We start from the raw sequence: 22,659 nt of genomic DNA, 5'->3' as shown, positions 1-22,659 counted from the left end.
TGCATTTTTCTTTTTTAACAGACTTTATTTAAAACAGAGCCCACGTTTTCAAAATGACTGCAAACACTTGGGAATAAAGCAAAAGCAAAGGGAAAACGATGATTAATTCAACTAAAACTTTTTAATGCAACACCACAACAATTTAAAAGACAGATAATGTGATTAAAGAATCTGTCAAAACTGGTAAATGATCATGATAAATTATGTTATATATATATGTGGGAATAGTTTATACTCCAAACTAAGTCTAGAAAATCAACCTTAATTATATAAAAACTCGGAAGGATGCAAAACAGCGTAGGACAGTCCGCACCATGTTTCATTTTGTGAATGGATAGCTCAGTATAAATAGCTTCTCATGTCTCATTTGGTTCAACTCATATCCACTGAAGGATAAACGGGTCTGTCCCTCGGGGCAGGAGGAGATAAACAGCACAGAGGGAGGAAGAGGAGCGAGGAAGAGAAGAGAAAGGAGAAGTGATTCCATAGAGAGATTCTTTTGTGCTTCATCTGAACGTGTAGCTCTCATCATCGTACTCCAGCTCGTCCTCGTTGTCCTCTCCCAGCTGTCCGTACCGGAACTTTCTGTAGACGGTGCCGTCCTGGCCCATGTAAACAATGTCCTCGTCTTCATCGTCGTCGTCGTCATCATCCTTACTCCCCAAGCGGCGCTCGCCAATGTCAACCAACTCAGCCTCCTTGAACCGACCGCCTGAGGAGCTGGCGCGGCCACTGTAGCTCGCGGAGGAAGAGGAGCTGTAGCCGCCGATTCTGCTGCCACCCCCGTAGCCCCCGCCAGAGCCCAGCTTCTCGTAGCCTCGGGGAGGGATGTCCGGGGGCGCGCTCTTGGAGCGGGAGTGTCTGACGAGGAAGACGACAGCCACCAGTCCAAACACCAACAGGATGCAGGCGATGATGAAGACTGCCAGGTTACCGCTGGCCTCCTCTTCCTCCTCGTTCCTGAACGCCAAGTTGGTGCTGAGGACGCACACTCCTGGAAATCCCACAAAGGCAGGAAGTTCAGACACCGATGTCCAAGTTTGTGTTTTGTCTAAACATTAAAGCATTTCTTTTGCTTGATTAGTCATTTGATGCTGATTCCGGCTTGTGTTTTTCCCGTTTAACAGCGTTTTCCATCCAACTGCCACAAACATAAATGAATGTTAGCATGTGCTACTGTGGCTCTAGCTGTAACTAAAGTAATCAAATAAATGTAGTGGAGTAAAAGGTGTCCAACAGTGTTCTAGGAGTGCAATGCTCGCCCGGTGGACTGCTTCTTAACACCTGGTGCCTACATTAACCACAATGCAACTTTGCCACTGAGTGACATCACTGGACACAATTTATCAGATTACATGCAGCTTCCTCTGAAGCCACAAAAAGCCTTTAAAACTACGTTTTTCACATATGCAGTCGTACGCCCCAACACCTGTTAACACACTTTAATGTGTGAAACTGGCGGAGTTGACCTTTAAATGCTCAACAAGCAGCAGCGAGCGACTTTCGGACTTTTTCCCCTGGGCTTCGCCTCGCAGACAGCATTTGACTTATTGCTGCTGAGAAAGGGTCGACTGGTGCTACAAAAGAACCTTTTTTATTATAATACCATGAGTTCATTAGCTCCAGCTCCATAACTGTTACTTTACCAGCGATATTTTCATGAGAAGTTAAACCTTTAGATCCGTCGTCTGCGCAACCACAAAATATATATAAAACTTTTTCCGAATGTCAGCGTTGACCTGAAAAAGCAGACACTCAATCCTAGTCACGACTTGCAGCCTACCTCGAGTCTCAGTGCAGTTGCAGCAGTCCTGCTGCTGCGTTGAGACCTCCTCCTCCTCCTCCTCTTCCTCCTCCTCCTCATGGCGGCAACAAAGCAGACAGCGCCCTCCAGCTTCTAAGATGGCCTGAGATGGACACACGGTGCAGTTGGCCGGACCGGGCCCCCAACACTCCAGACAGGAGCTGTCGCAGTCCTCGCAAGCGTGGCCTGAACCCTAATGAGGGGCCGGAGAAAAGGACTGCTACTGAAGAGACGACATACTCAGACACACAGCGACAGCAACAATCTTACCTCATAACCGCTGATTCTGTGCTCCTAAAGACATGCAAAACTTCCATTTCTAAAAGTAGTCTTACGAGTTTAAGAGATGCACTGCCTTTCAGCCTAATCAATTAATATGCATCTACCTGCCAGACAGTTTCAATTAGTTGCCTCACAGCATGAGCCAGGAGATTTATTTAGGAATCGTGACACAGTAATCACTTTCAGTCTGCGGCTTGAGATTTCTCCTGGTGCAGTAATAAGTTAGTCTAAATTACATTATATGATACCCGGGGCCAAAACATTATTAATAATTATTTTGGCGCAGCAAGGACACGGTGAGGACTTTTTAAATAAAAGTTGATATTGGTGAAATTAAAAACTTAAGTGCGGTTACCTTCATCACGGGGTACCGGCCGACATCGCACATGGACTCACACGCGCCGTCTGAGAGCAGGTATCCAGGGTAGCAGGAGTCACATGACTGGGAGTCTTCACCTGCAGACAGGTGACAAGTGAAAGGGTCTAAGTGAGTCTGGTGGTATTCTGCATCTTAGAATACCATTAGAATATCAAAAATCCACACTTAATCAAGTTTTGTTGGCTATTTATGAGCCACACCACTGCACACAGTGACATGTTGTCTGCTGGAAATATTATCTGCTACACTAAATACAAGACTGAAAACACTCCCCCGACAAATACACCATTTATCACTGTTTGAGTTATTTTCTTACACCTTTACTTTTTCTTACCTTTACCTTAAATTTACTGACAAATGTTTGGCAACTTAATAAAAATGAGGGCTTATTTTTATGACTTGTTTTTCAAGACTTTTGCAGATGGGATCAGTGTACCGAGCCCCGGTGCTGTCGCAGAAAGAGAAAATATATACCTGTATGGAGACCACATTTTCTAATGTCGACAAAAATATAAACGGTCTTTGGTTTTTCTCACGTTTTTCATGCAATATTCATGCCTTTTAATCAGCATCTTGATTTGCTGCACGTGTCAGGTGGATGGATTATCTTGGCAAAGAAAAACACCTCTGCTTTGCAACAACTTAAAATTCAAAATAAGCCTTACGTGTGCACGGAGAAAGTCTTTTACTTCAACTTGTGAATAAAGGAGAGCAAAAACTTAAGTGTGTACATCGAGAGCACGTTTAAAAGATGTTTTAATACGTTATAAAACTCTTCTCAACCCTTCAGTCACTCTTAGCTATAGAGGAAAGCAGCCTATTAAGGTACTCTGGCCTTCCATCAGGTCACGGCGCTTTTTTAATTTGATGGACTGTAAGTGATTTCCGACAGCATAAAATAAGAACACCTTGTCGCTTTTTTAGCTCTTAAGAGCCAACATGGTGTGGCTAGTCAGGCAGTAAATCATTTTATATTGTTGTTGAGCGTAATTCTATCAAAACAAAGAAATCGCGGTCGATAAGTGTGCTTTCAGTCCGCCTCCATTAAAGTGGACCAAGCTGTCACACACATCTACCTTCACTGAAATGTCCATGTAATGCATTTCTGTCATCTGTCACTTATTCTGTCATTAAGACTTTATTTGGCTGTTTGGGTACTCTCTCCAATGTGACGTTAATGTAAACTAATTACATCGCTGAAGCGGACAGCTGTCGCTACTTTAATAGCAGTGTGTGGTTATTGTGTGACCTGTGTGTAGGCCGGTTTGAGCCCCACTTTTACTTTATTTAATGCCGTTTAAGGTTCATTATTGATGGGCATTAACATTAAAGCACCCTCTGCTCCTGGCGGCCTTTCGCGTGGCCAGACAAGTAAACCAAAATCCATTCTAAAAGCAGGTGTTTTATGGTCGGGCCATATTTTTCAGAGTCAAAACTGGAGTTTCAACATCAGAACGACTCTTTTCTGACTTGCTTCGACCTACAGGCACAATCGGCCAATGCTGTAATTACTCACGAACATCTGACAGTCCCACAGTTTCCCAATTGCTCTTTTCTACTGTCATTAATGCTTTTGGGAAGTACAGCTTCTTTAGCTTTAGACTAGCTTTTTTAATTTGGTGGCGACATTTTATCAACGCTGACTGGGGAGACAGACCAACACGTTGTTGCTCCTGGTCTTTTTCATGAGATTTGTTGACTATAACACAAATATAGAATATTGCCAGCCTTGTATTTTAACTTTAAATTAGATAAACAGTTTTAATTGTTCACATAATTAGCCCAAGATTGTTGAAAGTAAGGACACAGGACACATGAACCTGTGCTCTACCATCACAGTCTGAGCAGCCCACCGCTTTCAAACCTGCAGTCCGTGGAGAAAACAATCATCAATAACTCATCGCCTTCGTGTAAATCTGCGTGTGTGTGTTCGTCTGCGTGACACGAGCTAACTGCTGAGTGGACGCCCGTACCTGAGCACGCCCTGCAGCTGGCGTGGCAGGGCTCGCAGGTCCTGTGCGCTGCGTTGTGGTAGAATCCCTGCGGGCACGAGGGGAGGCACCGGCCTTCTTTCCGCAAGTAGATGAGACCCGGGGGGCAGCTCAGGCAGCTGTCCTCGCCACCCCCGATGCACTCGCCGCAACTCGGGTCACACTTCTCGCACGTCCTCGAGGCCGCGTTTCCATAGTGACTGTGGGACGGATGGTGAGAAAGTTATGATAGATTACATTCAATTAAATTAGACGAGATTAGACGAGATTCTGTTTCGTCCTCAAAGGAAATTCCTCCCCACAGCTACTCAGTCACACACAGCCATAAACAACAGTAGCTGCTCAGACACCACGAGAAGGGGAACGCAGGCAAAACAAAACCCTTCAGACGGACACGGGCTCTGAATGATAAAATCTGACTGATATTCTCCTTCTCACTATGCGCTGAAAGTAAAGAGGCAGGAGGCTCGTCACAGGAATAAATAGCCTTTGTATCCCTTTCCTGTTTTCTCCTGAGTATTTAACTGCTCCTCAATTTAACGGCACATTAATTTAACACTCTCAATCACTGCACCCCAAATAAAATCAGGCCTAATTAGCATTTTACAGGCCACATGAACGGCTATTTAAATCTCAGGCTAAATTAGCTTCTGCCTCCAGAATGCACCCCTGTCCGGCTAACTAAAGACAAGCAGTGCTTTAGTGTCCACGGTGACATTACGGGACCAGGCAGATCTCTTATTAATGACAACCTCAAGCGACCGCACTTAATGTGATGGATGAGCGGCACAGCTGGACGGTGAGCGGGTTAAACTACCTGTGCTGGCAGGTCTCCACGCACTCTTTGCCCTCACGGAACAGGTGGGTTTTGCATGCGAGGCACTCGTGGCTGTGCTCTCCGACGCAGGACTGACAGGAAGGGTGGCACGGCTCGCATTTCTGCCCCGACTCGTCCTCATAGGAGCCCGCGGGGCATTCTGCCACACAGGTGCCATCTGCACCAACAGACACACGTGAATATAACGCGGCCGCACAAACAACAAAACAAGCCGCAGAGGCCCGGAGAGCCTTCCAGGACACGCAGGCTTTCAGAGGATTCACAAACTCGACTCACTGAGCAGGAGATGTCTCTGGTTGCAGCTCAGGCAGTGAGATTTGCCGGGACCCGAGCACCTGTGGCAGTACTTGTGACACGGGTGGCACTCCCCGTCCCGGTCCGCGTACTGGCGAGGCGAGCACTTGTTGGCCGATGGCAGACAGTGAGTGTGGCCGTCCAGCTTCTGATCGTCTCTGCAGCTGGTGCAGGAGCCGGCGTGGGGCCCGGAGCAGGTAAGACAAGAGACGTCACAGTCTGGGAATAAAAAAGTTATCACACCTTCAGTGAAGCAGAAGAAGAATCGATATTTTCTTTTATTCATCTGATAATCAGGGTTGGTACTTTAAAAATGTATTCCGATACGGTTACTAAAAACCCGGTGATGGAATGTAACTAAGTACATTTACTCAGCTACTGTTCTTAAGTACAATGTTGAGGTACAGGACTTGAGTATTTCCTATTTTAAACTTCCACTCAAATTCATTTTAGAAGCAAATATTTTACTTTTTACTCCACTACATTAATCTGATCACTTTAGTTAGAAGTTACTCTGTAGATTACATGCTGCATCAGAGCCAAAGCCAAAGAAACAGGCTAAACACTGGATCTGATAGTCCAACAGCCCAATAATATACAATAGTATACACACATTTAAATAGATCTAACTGAACTGACTGTATAATTAACTATTGCTCGCTTTTTTTGGTTTAAGTACCTTTATTGCCAGAAAACTTCTAAAGTATATTTACTGTCAGATATTAAAAACTTTTACTCAACTACTCACTAAGGTAAAGATGTCTTTCACCAAAGACATCTTTACTTTTACTCAAGTATGACCTTTGTGTACTTTTCACAACACTGTAACTAGCCATAGTCAGTAATCTAATCCAAGTATCACAATATAAAAGTAATGCTACTTGATTACTTTCTGTTACGTTTGGATTAGAAAAAAAAGAAAACATTTCAATAAGACAACTTTTATCTACTCTTAGTAACGAGTGTGTGTCCTCTGTAATCCTGTTAGTTATCCCCCTTTTTATTGAATGTGTCTGTAATCTAATTACATCTTTATTTCTGACACAAACCGTTTTTTCTTGCATCCCAATCACGTGTTCTGTTGCTCTACAAGCATGCTGATAATAAACATTCACTGTACTCGGTAAAAGACTTGAATAACATATCTATTTCTATCTTGTCTGTAATAAAACACTTTACCTGGTAGTTTCCACCTATTTGCTTTTTTATTGTTTTCACTCTGTGTGCTTTTGTTTGCCTGTTTTTATTGTTTTTTTTTATCGCCTCTTTCTGCTTTTTGCCTGTGTTATCTGTGAAGCACTTTGCCTTCGGGTATGAAATGTGCTATATAAACACATTTTCCTTGCCCAGGAACGCCGATTAGGTTATCAAAGTGTGATCCGTGAAAACACTGTCTGCAGCCTCAGATGAAAATAAATATTAAAACCCCCCGGTCTGTCCATTCGCAGTACAACAATGTTCCTCTTCCCTTTTAATGTCTTACTGCTGGCAGCTACTGTATGTAGCAACAAAAGTGGGCATCGCCTACAACATTTTCCTGGGAGAAACACACCACGCTTTGTGTTTTTCTTTTTTTTTGAATAACAAAACTAGAGCGATGTGTCTTTCTCTAGGGAACTGTCTCTGCCGTCGCTGTTTTGTTTTCAAGGTTTGACAGCTGCCTGTTACCCGTCTGAAAAGAGATGCTATTTTAGTCTGAGTCAGGAAACGCACTCCGGCATAGTAGAGAATATAATTGAGAAGATGCATGAAGGACGCTCCACAGGGCAGAATGTGTTGCATCGGCGGGGAGGAAATTAAGTTTTAGGGAGAAACTGATCATCTCTGAATATTTTTTACACGCCTAAAAGAGTTCTGAATGTATAATATTAACACCATCAGTGAATCTCCACTTGGTTTTGATCAGAGGAGTGCACTCCTGGCTCTCAAATTCTTCCTGAGTTAACAGAACTTGTGCTTAATGTTCCTGCTGTACCTTTACATTCTCCTGTTAACGCGTCTCTATAGGTATGAGAGGGGCAGGCTGCCAGACATGCTCCATTATGCAGAGTGGCCTCCGGGTCTGCGCAGGCATCACAGTCATTGTTGTTCGGGCCGTCGCACAAAACGCAGTCGGGGTGGCAACGCAAACACTCCCTTTGCTCGTTGTCCTCAAAGAACCTCTCGGGACAGTCGAGCACACACAGGCCCTCGTGGAGAAAGTGATACTCCTCACAGCCTGCACAGAGAACAGCTTTCAGTGCTGAATGGAAGAACAATTTAGTGCAACTCTTTGAAACTATACCCTAAAGTCTTAGAGAGGAGTGCGAGAGGAAGAAAAGTCTGCTGCACACGGTAGTCAGAGGAAAAACACAAGATTCCTGACATTGTTGTGAAGACACACTGGAGTCCACAGCATGCTGAGCGTGATGTCAGAGGAAAATGGCTGCCATGACAACATAGGGTACTATGAATGCCCGTACGTTGACATATTCCAGTTTGGATCAAAATGGTAGTCGCCTACAGCCATGTCGCTGGTGCGGCTAAAAATATCAAACGCCACACTAACAGGTCAAAGTAACACAATGTGCAGAGAGTGTTAGACCCAACAAGCTCCGGCAGCTCCGATCTGCGCTGTGTGTCAGTACCTGTGCACGACCCGAGTGGGCTGCACTCCTGACAGGCCGAGGGGCAGTGCTGGCACTCCCTGTCCCGCACAGTGTGCGCTGGAGGACACTCGTCCACACACTGGTGCTTGTGTAGGAGGAGAGGTTCTTCACAGGTGAGGCAGTGCGTGGCATTCTTCGCACACGACGCACAGCCCGCCGCGCAGCTCCGACACACCTGGCCTGCAGGATAACCCCTGTGGGATCAGCAGACACACAGATACGGGTACACCGGGGTTATTATGCATGTTTGTCTTTGTTTTTGTGCTTAACATTTAGATTCTGCTGAAATCACATCAAGCTGCTTAACAGACATACATTAGACGCACCACTAAACTGATACATTACTATTTAAGACCAACGCAAGTATAAACTTGACATGTGTCAAGTCGGGCTGCTTATATTTCTTATTTTGTATCCAAGTTGCTGTCATGAATTTGTGCTGCTGCTGCTGGGGTAAACAAGACAACTGACATTTTGCTCCACTCCCTGCGCCCGTCGACAGAGGACTGCCAATAATTAATCCAGACAATCACGTAGTTATAAAGTATTGCTTTAAAAAACTGCTCCACAGTCGGCAGTAAATATAAAATTAAAAAAGGCCCTCATGGCCAAAAAACTTAAAAGTGGTCGTCTCGGTGCTAACGGAGCGTGAAGGACCTCTTCTCTCAGTATCAAGGATGCCACAATTTAATGGCGCATAAACATCAAGTAAGAAATGTCAAAATCATGGCCGTCGGAGACATCGCTTAACATTTTGCTTTTGGCTCTTCAGAGATCGTGCTTCAACATGAGATTGCAAGCAGGGTTAAATTTCCCACCATACTTGGGAACTGAGAATAATTAATTTCCAGACAGGTTATGGCTGCGGGTTTCAATAATTTTGGCTGTGATTGTTTAACCATGTCAAATTTTATTATTTTTTTTATATATCCACACACTATCCTTGCATTTTTAGTCAATGTTATATCTGCAAGAATACACGCTGTTGAAGGGCGGCTTGCCGAAATGTGGCAAGAATAAACAGTTTGATGGGAGTGTTGTCCTTTATTTTTCTTTTGGCTTTTCTTATGTTACATCTATTCCAATGATAGTTTAGACTTCATTTCGTCATTCTGTTTTCTTTATGGTTGTATACTTTATTTTTTGGTTACATTTCTTTGTCATTACTATGGAAGCCCAGAGGGGCGAGAAAAAAATGTTTTTTTAGGGGAAAAAAATTCTTGCATGCATTTTTTTGAAGATTTTTTTATGAATTTTTTTTAACTAGTTTCACAGATGAAAAAAATCTCCTGGAAGATCATTTAAAAAAAAACTGATTAAAGAATAAAAATAAAAATAAATACATTTTTAACTGCCAAAACTCCCCATTTCTTTCCGATTAGTTTCACAAATTAGAAAAAATAAATCTACTGAAATTGAAAAAAAAAATCTACATGAAAATATTTTTTTGGAAGAATTTCTTTTCCATCTGTGAGAGTGAGTTAAATAACTCTAAAAACATACAAAAAAGAGAGGAAAAACTAACTTTTAACAAAACTAAATTTCAAAAAAAATCTCACGGAAAATATTCTGTGGAAGGTTTTTTCCTTCTGTGAAACTAGATGAAAAAAATGCTAAAATAAAAACCACACAAAAAATAAATCAAAATTTTAAAAGAAAAACTCAATTTCTTTCAAATTAGTTTCACAAATGAAAAAAAAAAGAAAATCTCCTGAAATCTAAAAAAAAATCTCCTGGAAAGAATGTTTGTCAATCTGTATGGTACTTGAAATTGTTTTTTCCCCTTGTTTTCACGGACAAATAAGAAAGGAATTACAAGGATTATCTCGACAAAACCTTTTTTACACTAGTTCTCATAAACACAGGAGAGAAAACAATTTCGATCAAAACTTGCGATCACCAGAAAAAAAACTAAAAACATCCTCACTTGCCTTCAGGGCTTCTGCACATTACCACTTTAATTATTTATTTATTCTATTCTCTTTGTTTTTTTTTATTCTGTACTGGGGTCTTAATTATAAATGAGATCTCAACTTCCTGATTAAATAATGTACATAACTATGAAACAACAAAAAAACAACAGTGACAGGATGAAGCCTTCACCTGACACACTCCTGGACACACTGTCCATCCTGCAGGAAATACTGAGCTTTACGAGTGCTCTGACAGCGGCTGCAGCGCTGAGCGTCCACACACTGTACACAGCCTGGAGGGCAGGCCTCACACACGCCGCTCAGCCGGCTGGCGAAGAAACCCCCCGGACACTTTGACACACATGTTTGCTGTGTGGTCAGAAACCGGCCTGGAGGAGGAAGAAAGAGCAAACATCATCACCGCTGCGGTTGCAACCAGGAAAATATGAAACTGCTGTTGCGGGCTACATAAGTGACTGACCGACCTTGTGCACATTTCGTACACTGATTCTTCTCTTCTCCAGAGCAGGACTCACAGGACGGATGGCAGTCCTCGCACGCTCCGTCATCTGAAGGTTAAATAAATGACACGGTCATAACAGCAAGACACAGCAAGAGGGAAACCTGTCTCTGATCCAGGATCATAATAGTACGCATCACTGTACAGGCTAACGATGACACACATCCTCTCCATCCATCCATTAAAAAGCAGAAAAAAACAATTTCTGGAAGATACGTTGCAGCAATAGTGCTGGTAGTCCAATTCATATAGCCTATACTTTTACATTTTCACAAACAAATGTATATTGTCAAGAATGAGCTGAGAAGACTGACACTACTCTCATGTTTGGGCACTAAATACGAAGCTACAGCTAGCAGGCAGTTAGCTAGCTTAGCCTAGCTACAAACACCTTTAAACTGTACTTATTAACATTTTATATCTTATTTTTCTTCTTTTACCTTTTATTTAAACATACATAATGATGTCTGATCTAGAAATACATTTTTATAAAATCATTTCTTACTTATTTACTTACAGAAATGTACAAATTGTGGTTTTTACTTTGGACAGACTCGGCAAGCTGTTTCCCCCTTTTTTTCAATAGCCTGCTAGCCATCATATTTAGCATACGGAAACAAGAGTTACTTTGGCCTTACCTGACACAGATGTTCCCACCTTGTAGAAGTGAGAGGATTCAGTTTGTATTTTTAACTTTCCCTCACATTTATGATGTACAAGTGATTAAAATATTGAGTCTTGATGTATTCAGGAACCATTTCAGCGTCAAATAAGTGTTGAATTTTGTACCTCGTCTCCAATCCGCTGTAAAGAGTTAGTTTGACATGGGAAACGGTGAGGATCGAAAGCACTCTCTTGTCTGTATGCTAAATATAAAACTAGTGCTAGTGGCTAACTAGCTTTGTTCAGCGTAAACACTGGAAATGGGAGGATTCAACAAGCTTGCCGGGTCAACAAATTGTTTCGACGCATTTCCTGTACAAAAAAATAAAACATTTTAAAAAAGCCTCCGGAAATTTCTTGAACAACAGCGATTAAAAAACCAACAATTAGGAATAGTATGAAAACCCACTCTTCACAAACTAAATCAATTTGACACAAAGGCCCAATGTCCTCCTGCAACATGCTGCTGTTCAAAGTTCCAAAGTTTTAGAATAACTTAACTTGTGTGTGTTCAAATTCAACCTTTGTAATAACCTATGTACTTTTCTCTGAGTTATTTCAGCTCCTATAATTAAGATGTCCAGCTTCACACTAATTACCATATGTTGTTTTAAAGGTCTGTCCAACTAATTCCACGGAGGAGCTAAACGTTCGGCATATACAATCAATTATTTCAAAGTCCGTATCTGGCTGACGTTCAGTGGTTCTGACCGTCTTGAGCACTTAAGTTGGTGCAGGGTTCAGGGACGGTGGCACACAGACCAATTACCCTCCAAGATTTCTTTTCTGCCCCTGTGAAAGTGCCCAAATCCCTGATTCATTATGGGCAGACAGTTGGATTAGTGGAATACATAAGTATTAGTCTCACCGCTGCGAAAGGTCTTAATGGGACAGACCTCGTGGTCGGACACACACTCTCCGTTTTCCAGCGTCTTCGCCTCCTCACACGACAGGCAGTCATCGCCCTCCGGGCCGCTACATGTCACACAGTCCGGGTGACACTCCTCGCAGTCGTTGGTGTCTTCGTCGCCATAGAAACCATCGGGACACTCTGAAACACAACTCCCCTCTGGAGAAAATAAGAGACGTTTGTTTCTCTGGTTTCTGAGATCTATGTTGTATGAAGTCCACTTAGCAGGGCATGGTCACAATTTGAAGGACGTGTACTTTGCTTAAAGTGTCTTTCCACAAATTTGCACATCAAAGTTTATTTTACATCTCTTGTGAAGAACTACTGCATTAACGCTCCTCAGCTCCACTGGAGGTCAGCGGCTTTACATTAGACGCTGCCGGCAGAACAATGGAAAGTTATGCAGAACTGCCTGCAGTCTCGTTGCATTGTGGGTAATGCCGGTCAAGGACAATAAAGTAAAATGAATGGAATGAGTGAGACAGCTTCTCTTGTTGTGCAGCATTTATTTTGATCCGTGCAAATCTGTGCAATGTAAAATCTGCTGGATAATCTTTGTAAGTATTTTTCATTTTCAGTGCTTGCACACACTTTATAATTATAGTTAACGACATATTAGAGAGAAATGTTGCACTTTTGGTCCACTATGTTTATTTGACAGCTATAGTCAAGGCTGTGTGACCAACTGAGGACCTGCCCTGGGGCTCCGAAGACTTTACCCCGAGGCATTTACTATTTAGTGATTTGATTAATTGCAGTTTTGCTTGGAAATGTGCACCAATAAAGCACAATATAAACTGAAATGACAGGAGCTAACAGCGGTTTCTGCATTTTAATTTGAGGTCCTCTCCGGTCCTCCTCTCTTGCACGGCTCTCAAAATCCAGCTGAATCCAGTTTTAATACCTCAGATTTGCGGTTTCCACACACCAAAGGTCGAGCCAAAACCTCAAAGCACACCTGCATTTAAATCTATGCAAAATAGCCTCTATAACTCGTGTTATCTAATCACTCTGTAAATATACATGTATTCATCTTTGGATGCCAAAAACAACATTACTGATGAATAATTAGCACAATGATTCAAAAATTCATTTGAAACCTTGTAAAATTACATAAAAGCAGCAGCAAGTATTTAAACCACTATATTAGAAAAAGAGGTGAAATGCTCTGCACGAGAAAGCGTTCCATTTTACCTCTGTTATCATTCTTACCACTGGCTGTAACTCAGGGTCATCGATGTGTAACGTTCTAATAATTCCCCCCATCCAGCAAATGGGTGAACGGTGAAAAAGTGACGTTCCCTGAAAGTACTTTTTTATGGTAAAGAATTTGCCTCTGTACTGGGAAATAAGTGCATACAAAAGTACCGATATGGTACATTAAAGTTATTCATTACTTGTTGCGTACTTGTATATATGCAATAATAACGTATTCCACGCGCCACACCGTTTAGGAACCACTGCCTTAAAAGGAGCACTGTGTAGTTTTGGAAAAGGAATTCGAACTCAGAATTTTTAAATTAACAATATAAATAAGGTAAAAATACAAATTAAGAAATATATAAATATATTTTCCTAACTGAATAAACAAGCTGTTCTCAGAGGGAAATAAACCCCCCAGATCACCGTTTGAAGCTAGAAAGGTGGCAGGGTCCGCCACATATAAACAAAGTAAAACAGTATGAAGATGTGTTGTCCTTTGAGGTCAGTTTGTTTGTTCAGTAATGAAAATAAAGAGGGATTGTTCACTTGATAAGGCATACAAAAAAAAAAAAAAATCAGTCAATAAAGATCTTTCTCTTCTGATTCAAATGTCTTCCCTAAAACTACATAGTGCACCTTTAAATACATCTGTTAATATCATGCCATCATGTCAGTGTGTAATCAAAATATCTGGAATAACTTTGGAGGATAGATTTGGGAAAACAAAAGTAATTTTGATAGGGGGTTGATTTTGCCTCTGTTTACTCTAAGTGAAGGATCTGAATACTTCCTCCACCACTGTAATTAATACACCATGTCTTCATGTCTTGGTGGGGGGGGGGGTCGTTTTACCTGATAAGAAAAGGTCGGTCTCACACCAGTAGCACTCGTGTACATCGCAGCTCACACAGTTGTCATCGCACGGAACGCAGGTCATCTCCTCTTCCACGCTGTACGTCTTAGCCGGGCAGTTCTTATAGCAGCCATCCTGAAAACTGATAACAAAAGCAGCAGTCTATATACCTGCAGTTTTCCCCCACACAAACACACACACACTGTTCACTCACAGCAACAAAAAAAAAGGTCCCTTTTTTATTCTAGCATGGCAGTGAACTGAAAGGCAGAGCGGGTGCAGAGAGGCGAGATCACACATGGAGACAGTGAGGCACACAGCCTTACTTGTAAAAGCCCTCAATGCAGGACAGGCAATGCCTGGGGTTATCTGTTGAAAGCAGACAAAAAAAACTCAGCTCTCCTCTTTAACTGCAACTACCAGGAAAAACTCCTGAACATGGTCGGCAACACACTGGGAGGAGAGCTCGCTCTGCTGTGGGCAAGCGTTCATTTGGGCCTCTGAGCCGTGACTTACACAGGACGCACTTCCTGCAGCCCTCCTCGCAGGCCATGCAGTCGTCGTAATCTGGATCCTCCACCTCCCCTGGGAGAAGAAAAGGGAATGCAAGCGTCAAAGAAAGTGGAAAACATTTAGAAAAAGGGGGCGAGAGGGCAAATGATGGACAGGTGTGACAAAACACTTTACGAGGTCATCTTTGACACTTAAAGTGCATTAACGTGGTGTCGGAATAATCACAACACTCCCCCGGAGGGTTCCCAACCGGGAGAATTCACATGAACGTCCCCTCAAGTCAGAACAACAAATCAGAAAGTCAGCAAAACTATGAAGTCTCACCTGACTTACCATCAGTCAATAATGACTGAATTGTAATGTTTGGTTGAATTTATTCTTCAAGAAGCTCAACAACACTGAATTTTGAAGTTGACTTCCCCACATGGAAACACGGTCCATCCCAGCAGCATGTGAGAACTGTTTACCTTCTCCACACTCCAACTTGGCACACACTCCGTCGGACACGTAGTAGGATGAGTTACACTTGAGGCAGTGAGTCGGGCTCGTGCAGAGCCGGCAGTGGTCCGAGCAGCGCTCGCAGCTCCTCTCTTTGGAGTGGTAGAAGGCCTCGGGGCAGGCGTCCAGACACTGGCCTTTGTGCAGGTAACGCTCCAGTCCAAACTTATCTGGAGGAGAAACAGAAAAATCGTGGTGTGAAGAGCGGCGGCGATGTTGAACTTTGGCTGAACTTTGGCTTCTTCAACTTCCCAGCACCGAACGGCAGACAGCACGAAGTCATCCAGCAGCGGGTGAACAGAGCAGAGCAATTAAAGCTAAAGAGCCGAATATTTCATCAGGAGTGAGTGGAAACGAGATCAGAGACAGCCATGGAGTAAATATTGGTATGTGATGTGCTGCTCTCGACTGTCTCCTGTTTGTCTGGTGCATTTCTGATGCTGAACTTGACACACATGAACAAAAAACAAATAGACAAACTCTTCTCTTGGTAACTGGAAAGGAGTCGGTCACCTAGTTTTAGCAGGTCTTTAAAAATCCTGCATATTAACGCACATTTTGTAGTGAAAGCGGTACACAAACACGCAAACAAACAGTATATACAGTATCGAGCTCGTTCTGGCCTCACCGGTGTCACAGCTGGTACAGTTGGCAGCTCCTGCATCCACACAGGTGGCACAGGTGTGGTCACACAGGTGACACCGGCCACCTGACCGGAACTTGCCCTTGGCACACTCCTCCACGCAGCGGCCGTCATCCAGAGCCCTGCAGCCGACAGCAGCGTCACAAAAACACTTTTTTTTCGGCTGCAGCGCCACAAAATCAACAGATATGAATTATGTCTATGCAAATGAGCCGAACTCATTTACATCCCAGCAGGTAACATATGGCAGAGTTACACAGATGAAGCTGAGCGTGTTGACACAGGGGGAGCAGAGGGAGGGCTGGCGATGGTTCGTTAAACCGAGAGGCAATGTGGGACTTTTAGATACTGATGCTGATTAGTCGAAATTCTGTACTGCATACATATGCATGCATCCATACATCCAATAACAATAACCCTAAACTATTCCTACTCCTGACTATATACAGTAAATCGGTGTGTCTTTTGGTAATTGGTTCAATTTTCTTCTGCCAAATGAGGTGCAAAGAAACAGACTATAAATGGCAATCTTTATGACTTGTTCAAATTCAATCCAATCGAAGAAACAATCACAATTTCCCAAAGCGACGTCTTCAAATGTCTGACTAAAAGTCCAAAATCGTATTCAGTTTAAATTTATACACGACAAAGAAAAGCTCTCTCATCACGAGAAGTTGGAACCACAAACGTCTTTTTATTTCCCGAAACAATTTAGTGGAAAGATTCATTCATCATCACAACAGTTGTTGACAGTGTTGGGGAGTAACGCGTTATTACAGTAATAGATCACTGTAATAATAATTACGTTTCCCAGTAACAAGCAGTGCAAGGGTGTACAATTTCAAAATGAGCAATTATATTAAATTTACTATATTAGGTCTCGCAGCGTTACGCGTTGCCAGAATACAATTTGATTTTCTTTCTTTACTCATGTAAAAGTAACATAACAAGTAACGCAACTAAGTGCTTTTGATACCAATTAAGAGATAAAGTAATGGCATTACTTTCTAATGGAGTAATCAGGAAAGAGTACACTTCTTTAGTAACTTGCCCAACACTGGTTGTCAATTAGGACTCATCAGTTAAAGGACCACTGAGGGGGATTTAGTGACATCTAGTGGTGAAGTTGGAGATTGCAATCAACTGAGCACCCCTCGTCCCACCGCTAAAAACACGAAAGACGTGAAAGAAAGTCCCAGCCTTTGGTTTGTCCTATCTGGGCTGATTTAGAAATAAAATATTCACTCCAAGATGAAAACATAATTATGAATTTTATATTCCTTTCCTGCAAGACAAGACAAGACAAGACAAGACTGGCTTTAATAACACACACAATTATTTTTTAATATCAAATTCATCAGCGTCTTACTGCGCGTGATGGTAAAAATATCTCAGATACATCATTATTTGCTCTCTGCACACTGGTGAGACACCTTTTTCTTCCTCCTCCGAGAAAGAGCGGGATGCATTAATTTCCTCTCTGACCCTGAATCTGAAAAAAGTCAAGACCAACTCACCGTGAAGAAACACAGCTGACGCAGTCTTCTCTGCGCGGCCCTGTGCACTTCAGACACGTTGCGTCGCACGCGTGGCACTTCCCGTTGCTGTCGTGGTACTCTCCTGATGGACGTACAGTGAGAGCGTGACGCTGACTGAGAGATGAGTAACCCTCTGATGCGCAGAGGTGGGTTTTAATGTCAAATGGCAAGGGTAGGAAGGATCACACACACATCCCATATACACACACACCCTGACTTATGGCTCAGCTGTCTAACAAATATACACAGACAGATATCAAACAGCCGCCATACTCTCATCAAACATTAGCAGCTGTTGTGTACATATGATATTAATTCAGTTAAAGCAAATAATCGTGTTTGTGAGTGGAGAAAAAAACGTGTTTAAGGTGGAATTCTATTTATCGGACAGCAGTGAGCCAACACGTAATGGAGAAAGAAGACGGTTGACTGACCGTCTGTGCACTCGGTGTTAACAGCACACACTCCATCCTGCAGGCTGTGACCGCTGGAACAGCTGCTGCAGTTCCCCCGGCTCGGCCCCACACAGGTGAGACAGCTGGCGTCACACCTGAAGAGGAGAGCGCCGAGACTGAACACATGCGCAACACAAACACACGTACTGACCGTGAAAAAAAAAAAGGCAGAAATCACAGAGAGGATGAAACTACACCCGTACAGCCGCTCACAAACAAACACAAGCTCGAAAACAAGCACAGAAGCCAACCACCAGAATAAGGCCTGCCATCAGCAGATAAACAAACCACCCACACCTGAACACACACCAGTGAGCTCACCTCCTACATATCCTGTGCCCATCAGCTATCTCTGGGTTTGGCTCTGTGGCGTAGAAGCCGGCACTGCACGAGGGCACACACCTCCACTCCTCCATCAAGTAGCCTTCTGCACAACGGTTGCATTTTTCGACACCTGCACCTGATGCCGCAGTGAGGCAGGAGCAAACATGCTTTTAAAACACAAAGACGGACGGAAAGCGGCTCCGTGTCGTGAGCTCTAAAGTTTTTCATACACTTCCGGACCCCTGCCCCCATGACCTGTGCTCTTACCTGCACAGGTAGCGCAGGCCTTGTGACAGGGCAGGCATGCGCCTTCCTGCTTTTCGTGGTAGAACCCTGCCGCGCAGCTCTGCTGGCACCGATTCCCCTGCAGACTGGAGAGGGCGAAGAGAGCATGTGGCACCGTGACACACACACAGCCAATCATGTGACACCGTCAAGATGACTCATAGCCTTTTAGACCGCAGTCTCAGTTTTCCAACCCACAGCACACCACCACAAGTACTTGGCGAACTGAGTCACAGCACTCCGGAAAACTTCTTACTTCTAACAATGTGGTGAATCTGACAGAGCTGTTTTGTCCTTCTCCCATGATGATATTGCAAAATGGAAATGGAGATCCATTTTTCTTTTTCAGGCAGGGAAAGGGAAGGCTGACGCGTTCGTTTTAAATGCAGACTTGAAAAGATATTGTAGCTTTTCCTAATTGTTAAGATGCTGCAGAGGGTCTGTGTTTGCACAAGGGGAATCAGTATTCTCAGCGGCTGGGGGAGAAAGTAGCAGTGTTTACCGAGCAGTTAATTCAAGCATCATCAGAGAATTCGCCTCACCTTGTGTCTGGTTTGCATTCCGTGCAGATGCTGTAGGAGGTGCACTTCAAGCAGTTTTCGCTGCACTTTCTGCACATATTTGCATCTGTGGGGGGAAATGAAACAATACACATGGAATACACATCAGAGCGATTAATCAATCTCACTCACACACCGCTCAACTGCAGTTACATCAACTGACTATTCATTAGCAGGCTCATATGCAGCTGGTTCCAAACAATAGACCCCTTAAAGGTTCACTCGAGGATATTCCGTCTGTCTCGTTAAGTATAATTACAAACAAATATGACAAAACACTCGGAGATTAAAAAAGGCAGACCGTGGTCGAGGTAGTAGTCGTCCCCACAGTGGGCTGTGCAGGTGTTGGTCCCCTCGGTCAGGTAATGACCAGGTATACAGGAAGTGCACTGGTCGCTGCGACTCCCGGTGCAGCTCACACAGGAGGAGAAGCACCTCTTACAACGGCGACGGTCACCCCAGAATCCCCTGGGACACTCTGATACGCACGTCCTATTGGACAGACACGGACCAAAGCACACAGAGGACAGGAGGTGTCACTCTCTACATGAGTGGGAGGCCGGGGAGAGATTTTCACCTACCATAATGTGAAAACCGTGGTCAATGACACTTTTTGTCTTCTGTGAAATTAACAGTAAACACCAGATGATTGTTTGCATTTGCAATATGTGCGAGCCATATGCGCTGCGGCAACAGTATACACAGATACTGTACAGTGAGCTCTTGGTCTCCCGACTCTACTCTATGCTGCGTGATCACACTAACCTTGTGTTGTTCTTGAACTTGAGAAAAAAGTGTAAGCACGTGACACACTGCTGCGGGCTGGGCCCCTCACAACCATCGTCACTGCATTCTGGGTCGCAGGGTCCTGGAAGGGCAAACGCAAAGTCACAGCTCCATCAGGGCGACAACAGGAAGTTATTCAGATTTTTGATACTAGTTCCTTATTTACATGAAATAATGCCTTAACTGCGCTCCACGGTAAATCTGCATTCAAGTGCATTTAGCTGCTGTGAGAGAAGGGGCAGCTTAATACTTGACTCACCACTGTACTCCTCAGTGAGGTCACTGTCCATCGGCATCTCGGCCGATCGGGCTCGCACACGATGAGCGGGATATGGCCGCTCCGCGGTGCCGTAAATCACCAGGGACCACTCCTGCAGCATCCCTATGGCAAAAAATGAGAGTGAGAGCAGGATGAGAGGTCTGTCCCGGGAGGCCTGCACTGTATTTTAGCTGCCACACTAGCTGAACAGCAGTGTGCGTTTCAAAACGCTGAAATGTTACAGAGAGATGGAGCGGACCTAGTTCAGCGCCGTCTCTCTTCTGGGAAGGAGTATCCTTGATTTTCAGAGTCCACTCCCCTGCTGCCTGCTCCCCCCAGCAGTGAGTCGTCATGAATTCCCAGTTCTGAAATCCCTCCGTGGAGTCGTCAAGAGGCCTAAACCACAACATTACATAAGCATCAGCATCAGCATCATCATACCAGTTCTACTACTACTACTGCTGCTGCTGCTGCTTGAGTTTCGACTACTACCACTGCTGCTTATATCACTTCTACTACTATGCTTCTACTACCACCATTACTACACCTACTTCAGCTATTACTACTGCTGCTACTAGTAATCCCACTGCCACTTATTACCACGAAAAGTAAAAAGTAACGGTTCAACAGTTCAATTTGACGTGAAGTATTTCTTATTCATAACTTATCATTCATTCATAGCCGTGTTTGTTTCCACTTGATGAATGCAACATGTATTCTCTTTTTTTCTCTGTTTTTGGTCTCTACCACCTCCTGAGGGAAATATCTGTCTCTTCAGCTGCTAAATGCTTCACTGTCTCCACAAGAGAGTCTCTGTGTGTGTAATTTACGATATGAGAGCCAAAACAGTAAACATACCCTGAAACCAAAACAATGGGCCGAAAGACACTAAACTATCCCAAAGAGCTGAGGGGAACTGAAGAATCGTGTGATACTAAAGTGTAGGTCCGCCACTATGATACTATGGCAACTGTCACATGATACACAGTAATTTTACTCATTAGAGAACTTAACTTTAATCAACACTAGGAGGCTCTCTGGCTGCTAATTTGTAATTTGTGTATTTTTAGAATTGCAGAGTTGGCCTAAAGTAAGACACTGCGTGCAGCAGAAATTTGCCAGATATTAATTTTTGCCAGTAACTCGCCCGAATACCAGCTCTCTGATCCCCTGCGATTTTCTACTAGTGATTGCCAGAATCCACATTTTTTTTCCCCCTCTAATGCAACAAAGTGCCAAACTGATGAAATTCAGCTCTGTGCTGTGCTCCGAATGAAAAAAAAGTGTGGCCCACAGATTGCTGCTGCACGGAGTAACCATGAGGTAAAGCCGGAGGGGGGAGTGTTGTAATAATTTAGCTTTCCACACACCCTGTCCTTGATTGAGCATTGCTCTTAGTTACCTGTTTGCCAGCAGCTGCGACACGGTGCCTGAAGGGGACGCGAGCGTAATGGAAAGGTCGCCGCGATGCCCGTGAGTGATGGTAACACGTACGACGACATGCTCCACATAAACAACGCGCTGCAGGGGCCTGCCGGAGCAGCCGGCGCTCTCGTACACAGACGTCAGCACGGAGCCGGGATGAATAGCTCTGTGAGGAGACGGGGAAGAATAAAAGAGACGCAGTGAGCAGCAGAGATGAGAGAGGAGGCTTCAGAAAAAAAAACAAGGGAGAGAGACACAAGCAGAGGAGCAATAAAGAAAATGACACCCATCAAAGTGTGTGTGAGAGTCAGTGTGAGAGGAACCCGACGCGGGAGCTGAGACAGAAATAGATAAAGTGCGATAAAAGCGGAGGAATCAAGGGGAAGCCCCGACTCAAAGCGGAGATCTCTCTCGCAGTGCGGCTGGTCTGATACCTTCTCAACTGGATGGGGGCCTCCTCCACACACTCACGCTGCGAGGGAACTTGTTTCCAGCGCTCAGCCTCCTTCACCATGCTCGCAGCATCCAGAAGGCCGAAGCCATATAGGTGGCTCACTGAAGCGCACACACACACAGATATACACACCACATTAGCTGGGGCATAAAAAGCGCTGTAACTTATAAAAGACATCACACTCTCCCGAGACTTTGTGGGCGTTTATTACTGTTCCTCTCGCAGTATCTCATTAGTTTGCATGCACGCTGTTTGATAGTTTTCCCTAAAAAGAGCTGAGAGAGGAACATTTACCAAAACATGCTTATCAAGCTCAACTTATCTCTGTCGACGTTCTTTATTATACGTTTTCGGGAGGATTGCCATTAAAAAGATGTCGTGCAATTATTCATTTCCCCTCCAAACTACTCGCAACTACTGAAATAAAAAAAAATTAAATAAAAAAACAGCTCGGAATTAGAAAATGTAGCTGAAACCCGGTGGGGATACCTTTGTACCCAGCTCCATTAACGCGCCAGTCAGGAGCGATGAGAGGATGAGATTTTGATGTTCGGACGATAATGTGCTGCACATCCCTCCAGGTTAGCGAGGGGCTGAGGAAAAAAAAAGGTCAAACAGAAA

At 43.8% G+C, this 22,659-nt stretch overlaps 1 protein-coding gene across 1 annotated transcript in view; it reads right to left on the bottom strand.

Moving 5' to 3' along the window:
- Nucleotides 1-4: 4 nt before the first annotated feature.
- Nucleotides 5-22,659, bottom strand: part of pcsk5a (proprotein convertase subtilisin/kexin type 5a) — a 32,523-nt gene continuing 9,868 nt past the window's right edge. Inside the window, exons 10-37 of the mRNA XM_030436217.1 lie at nucleotides 22,528-22,631; nucleotides 22,019-22,139; nucleotides 21,562-21,750; nucleotides 20,419-20,555; nucleotides 20,160-20,282; nucleotides 19,880-19,982; nucleotides 19,416-19,606; nucleotides 19,097-19,181; nucleotides 18,537-18,640; nucleotides 18,267-18,405; nucleotides 17,925-18,040; nucleotides 17,470-17,572; nucleotides 15,938-16,074; nucleotides 15,279-15,479; nucleotides 14,815-14,883; nucleotides 14,625-14,667; nucleotides 14,298-14,440; nucleotides 12,201-12,401; nucleotides 10,635-10,718; nucleotides 10,340-10,538; nucleotides 8,216-8,430; nucleotides 7,564-7,806; nucleotides 5,571-5,807; nucleotides 5,274-5,451; nucleotides 4,439-4,656; nucleotides 2,442-2,542; nucleotides 1,784-1,997; nucleotides 5-994 (exon numbers count right to left, since the gene is read on the bottom strand). Coding sequence (XP_030292077.1) covers nucleotides 507-994; nucleotides 1,784-1,997; nucleotides 2,442-2,542; nucleotides 4,439-4,656; nucleotides 5,274-5,451; nucleotides 5,571-5,807; nucleotides 7,564-7,806; nucleotides 8,216-8,430; nucleotides 10,340-10,538; nucleotides 10,635-10,718; nucleotides 12,201-12,401; nucleotides 14,298-14,440; nucleotides 14,625-14,667; nucleotides 14,815-14,883; nucleotides 15,279-15,479; nucleotides 15,938-16,074; nucleotides 17,470-17,572; nucleotides 17,925-18,040; nucleotides 18,267-18,405; nucleotides 18,537-18,640; nucleotides 19,097-19,181; nucleotides 19,416-19,606; nucleotides 19,880-19,982; nucleotides 20,160-20,282; nucleotides 20,419-20,555; nucleotides 21,562-21,750; nucleotides 22,019-22,139; nucleotides 22,528-22,631 — 4,486 coding nt within the window. The 3' untranslated portion in view covers nucleotides 5-506. The remainder of the gene's footprint in view (nucleotides 995-1,783; nucleotides 1,998-2,441; nucleotides 2,543-4,438; nucleotides 4,657-5,273; nucleotides 5,452-5,570; nucleotides 5,808-7,563; nucleotides 7,807-8,215; nucleotides 8,431-10,339; nucleotides 10,539-10,634; nucleotides 10,719-12,200; nucleotides 12,402-14,297; nucleotides 14,441-14,624; nucleotides 14,668-14,814; nucleotides 14,884-15,278; nucleotides 15,480-15,937; nucleotides 16,075-17,469; nucleotides 17,573-17,924; nucleotides 18,041-18,266; nucleotides 18,406-18,536; nucleotides 18,641-19,096; nucleotides 19,182-19,415; nucleotides 19,607-19,879; nucleotides 19,983-20,159; nucleotides 20,283-20,418; nucleotides 20,556-21,561; nucleotides 21,751-22,018; nucleotides 22,140-22,527; nucleotides 22,632-22,659) is intronic.

Source organism: Sparus aurata, chromosome 12 (genome assembly GCF_900880675.1).
Source record: "Sparus aurata chromosome 12, fSpaAur1.1, whole genome shotgun sequence".
Classification (NCBI taxonomy): domain Eukaryota; kingdom Metazoa; phylum Chordata; class Actinopteri; order Spariformes; family Sparidae; genus Sparus; species Sparus aurata.
This window is presented reverse-complemented; position numbering and strand designations above follow the sequence as displayed.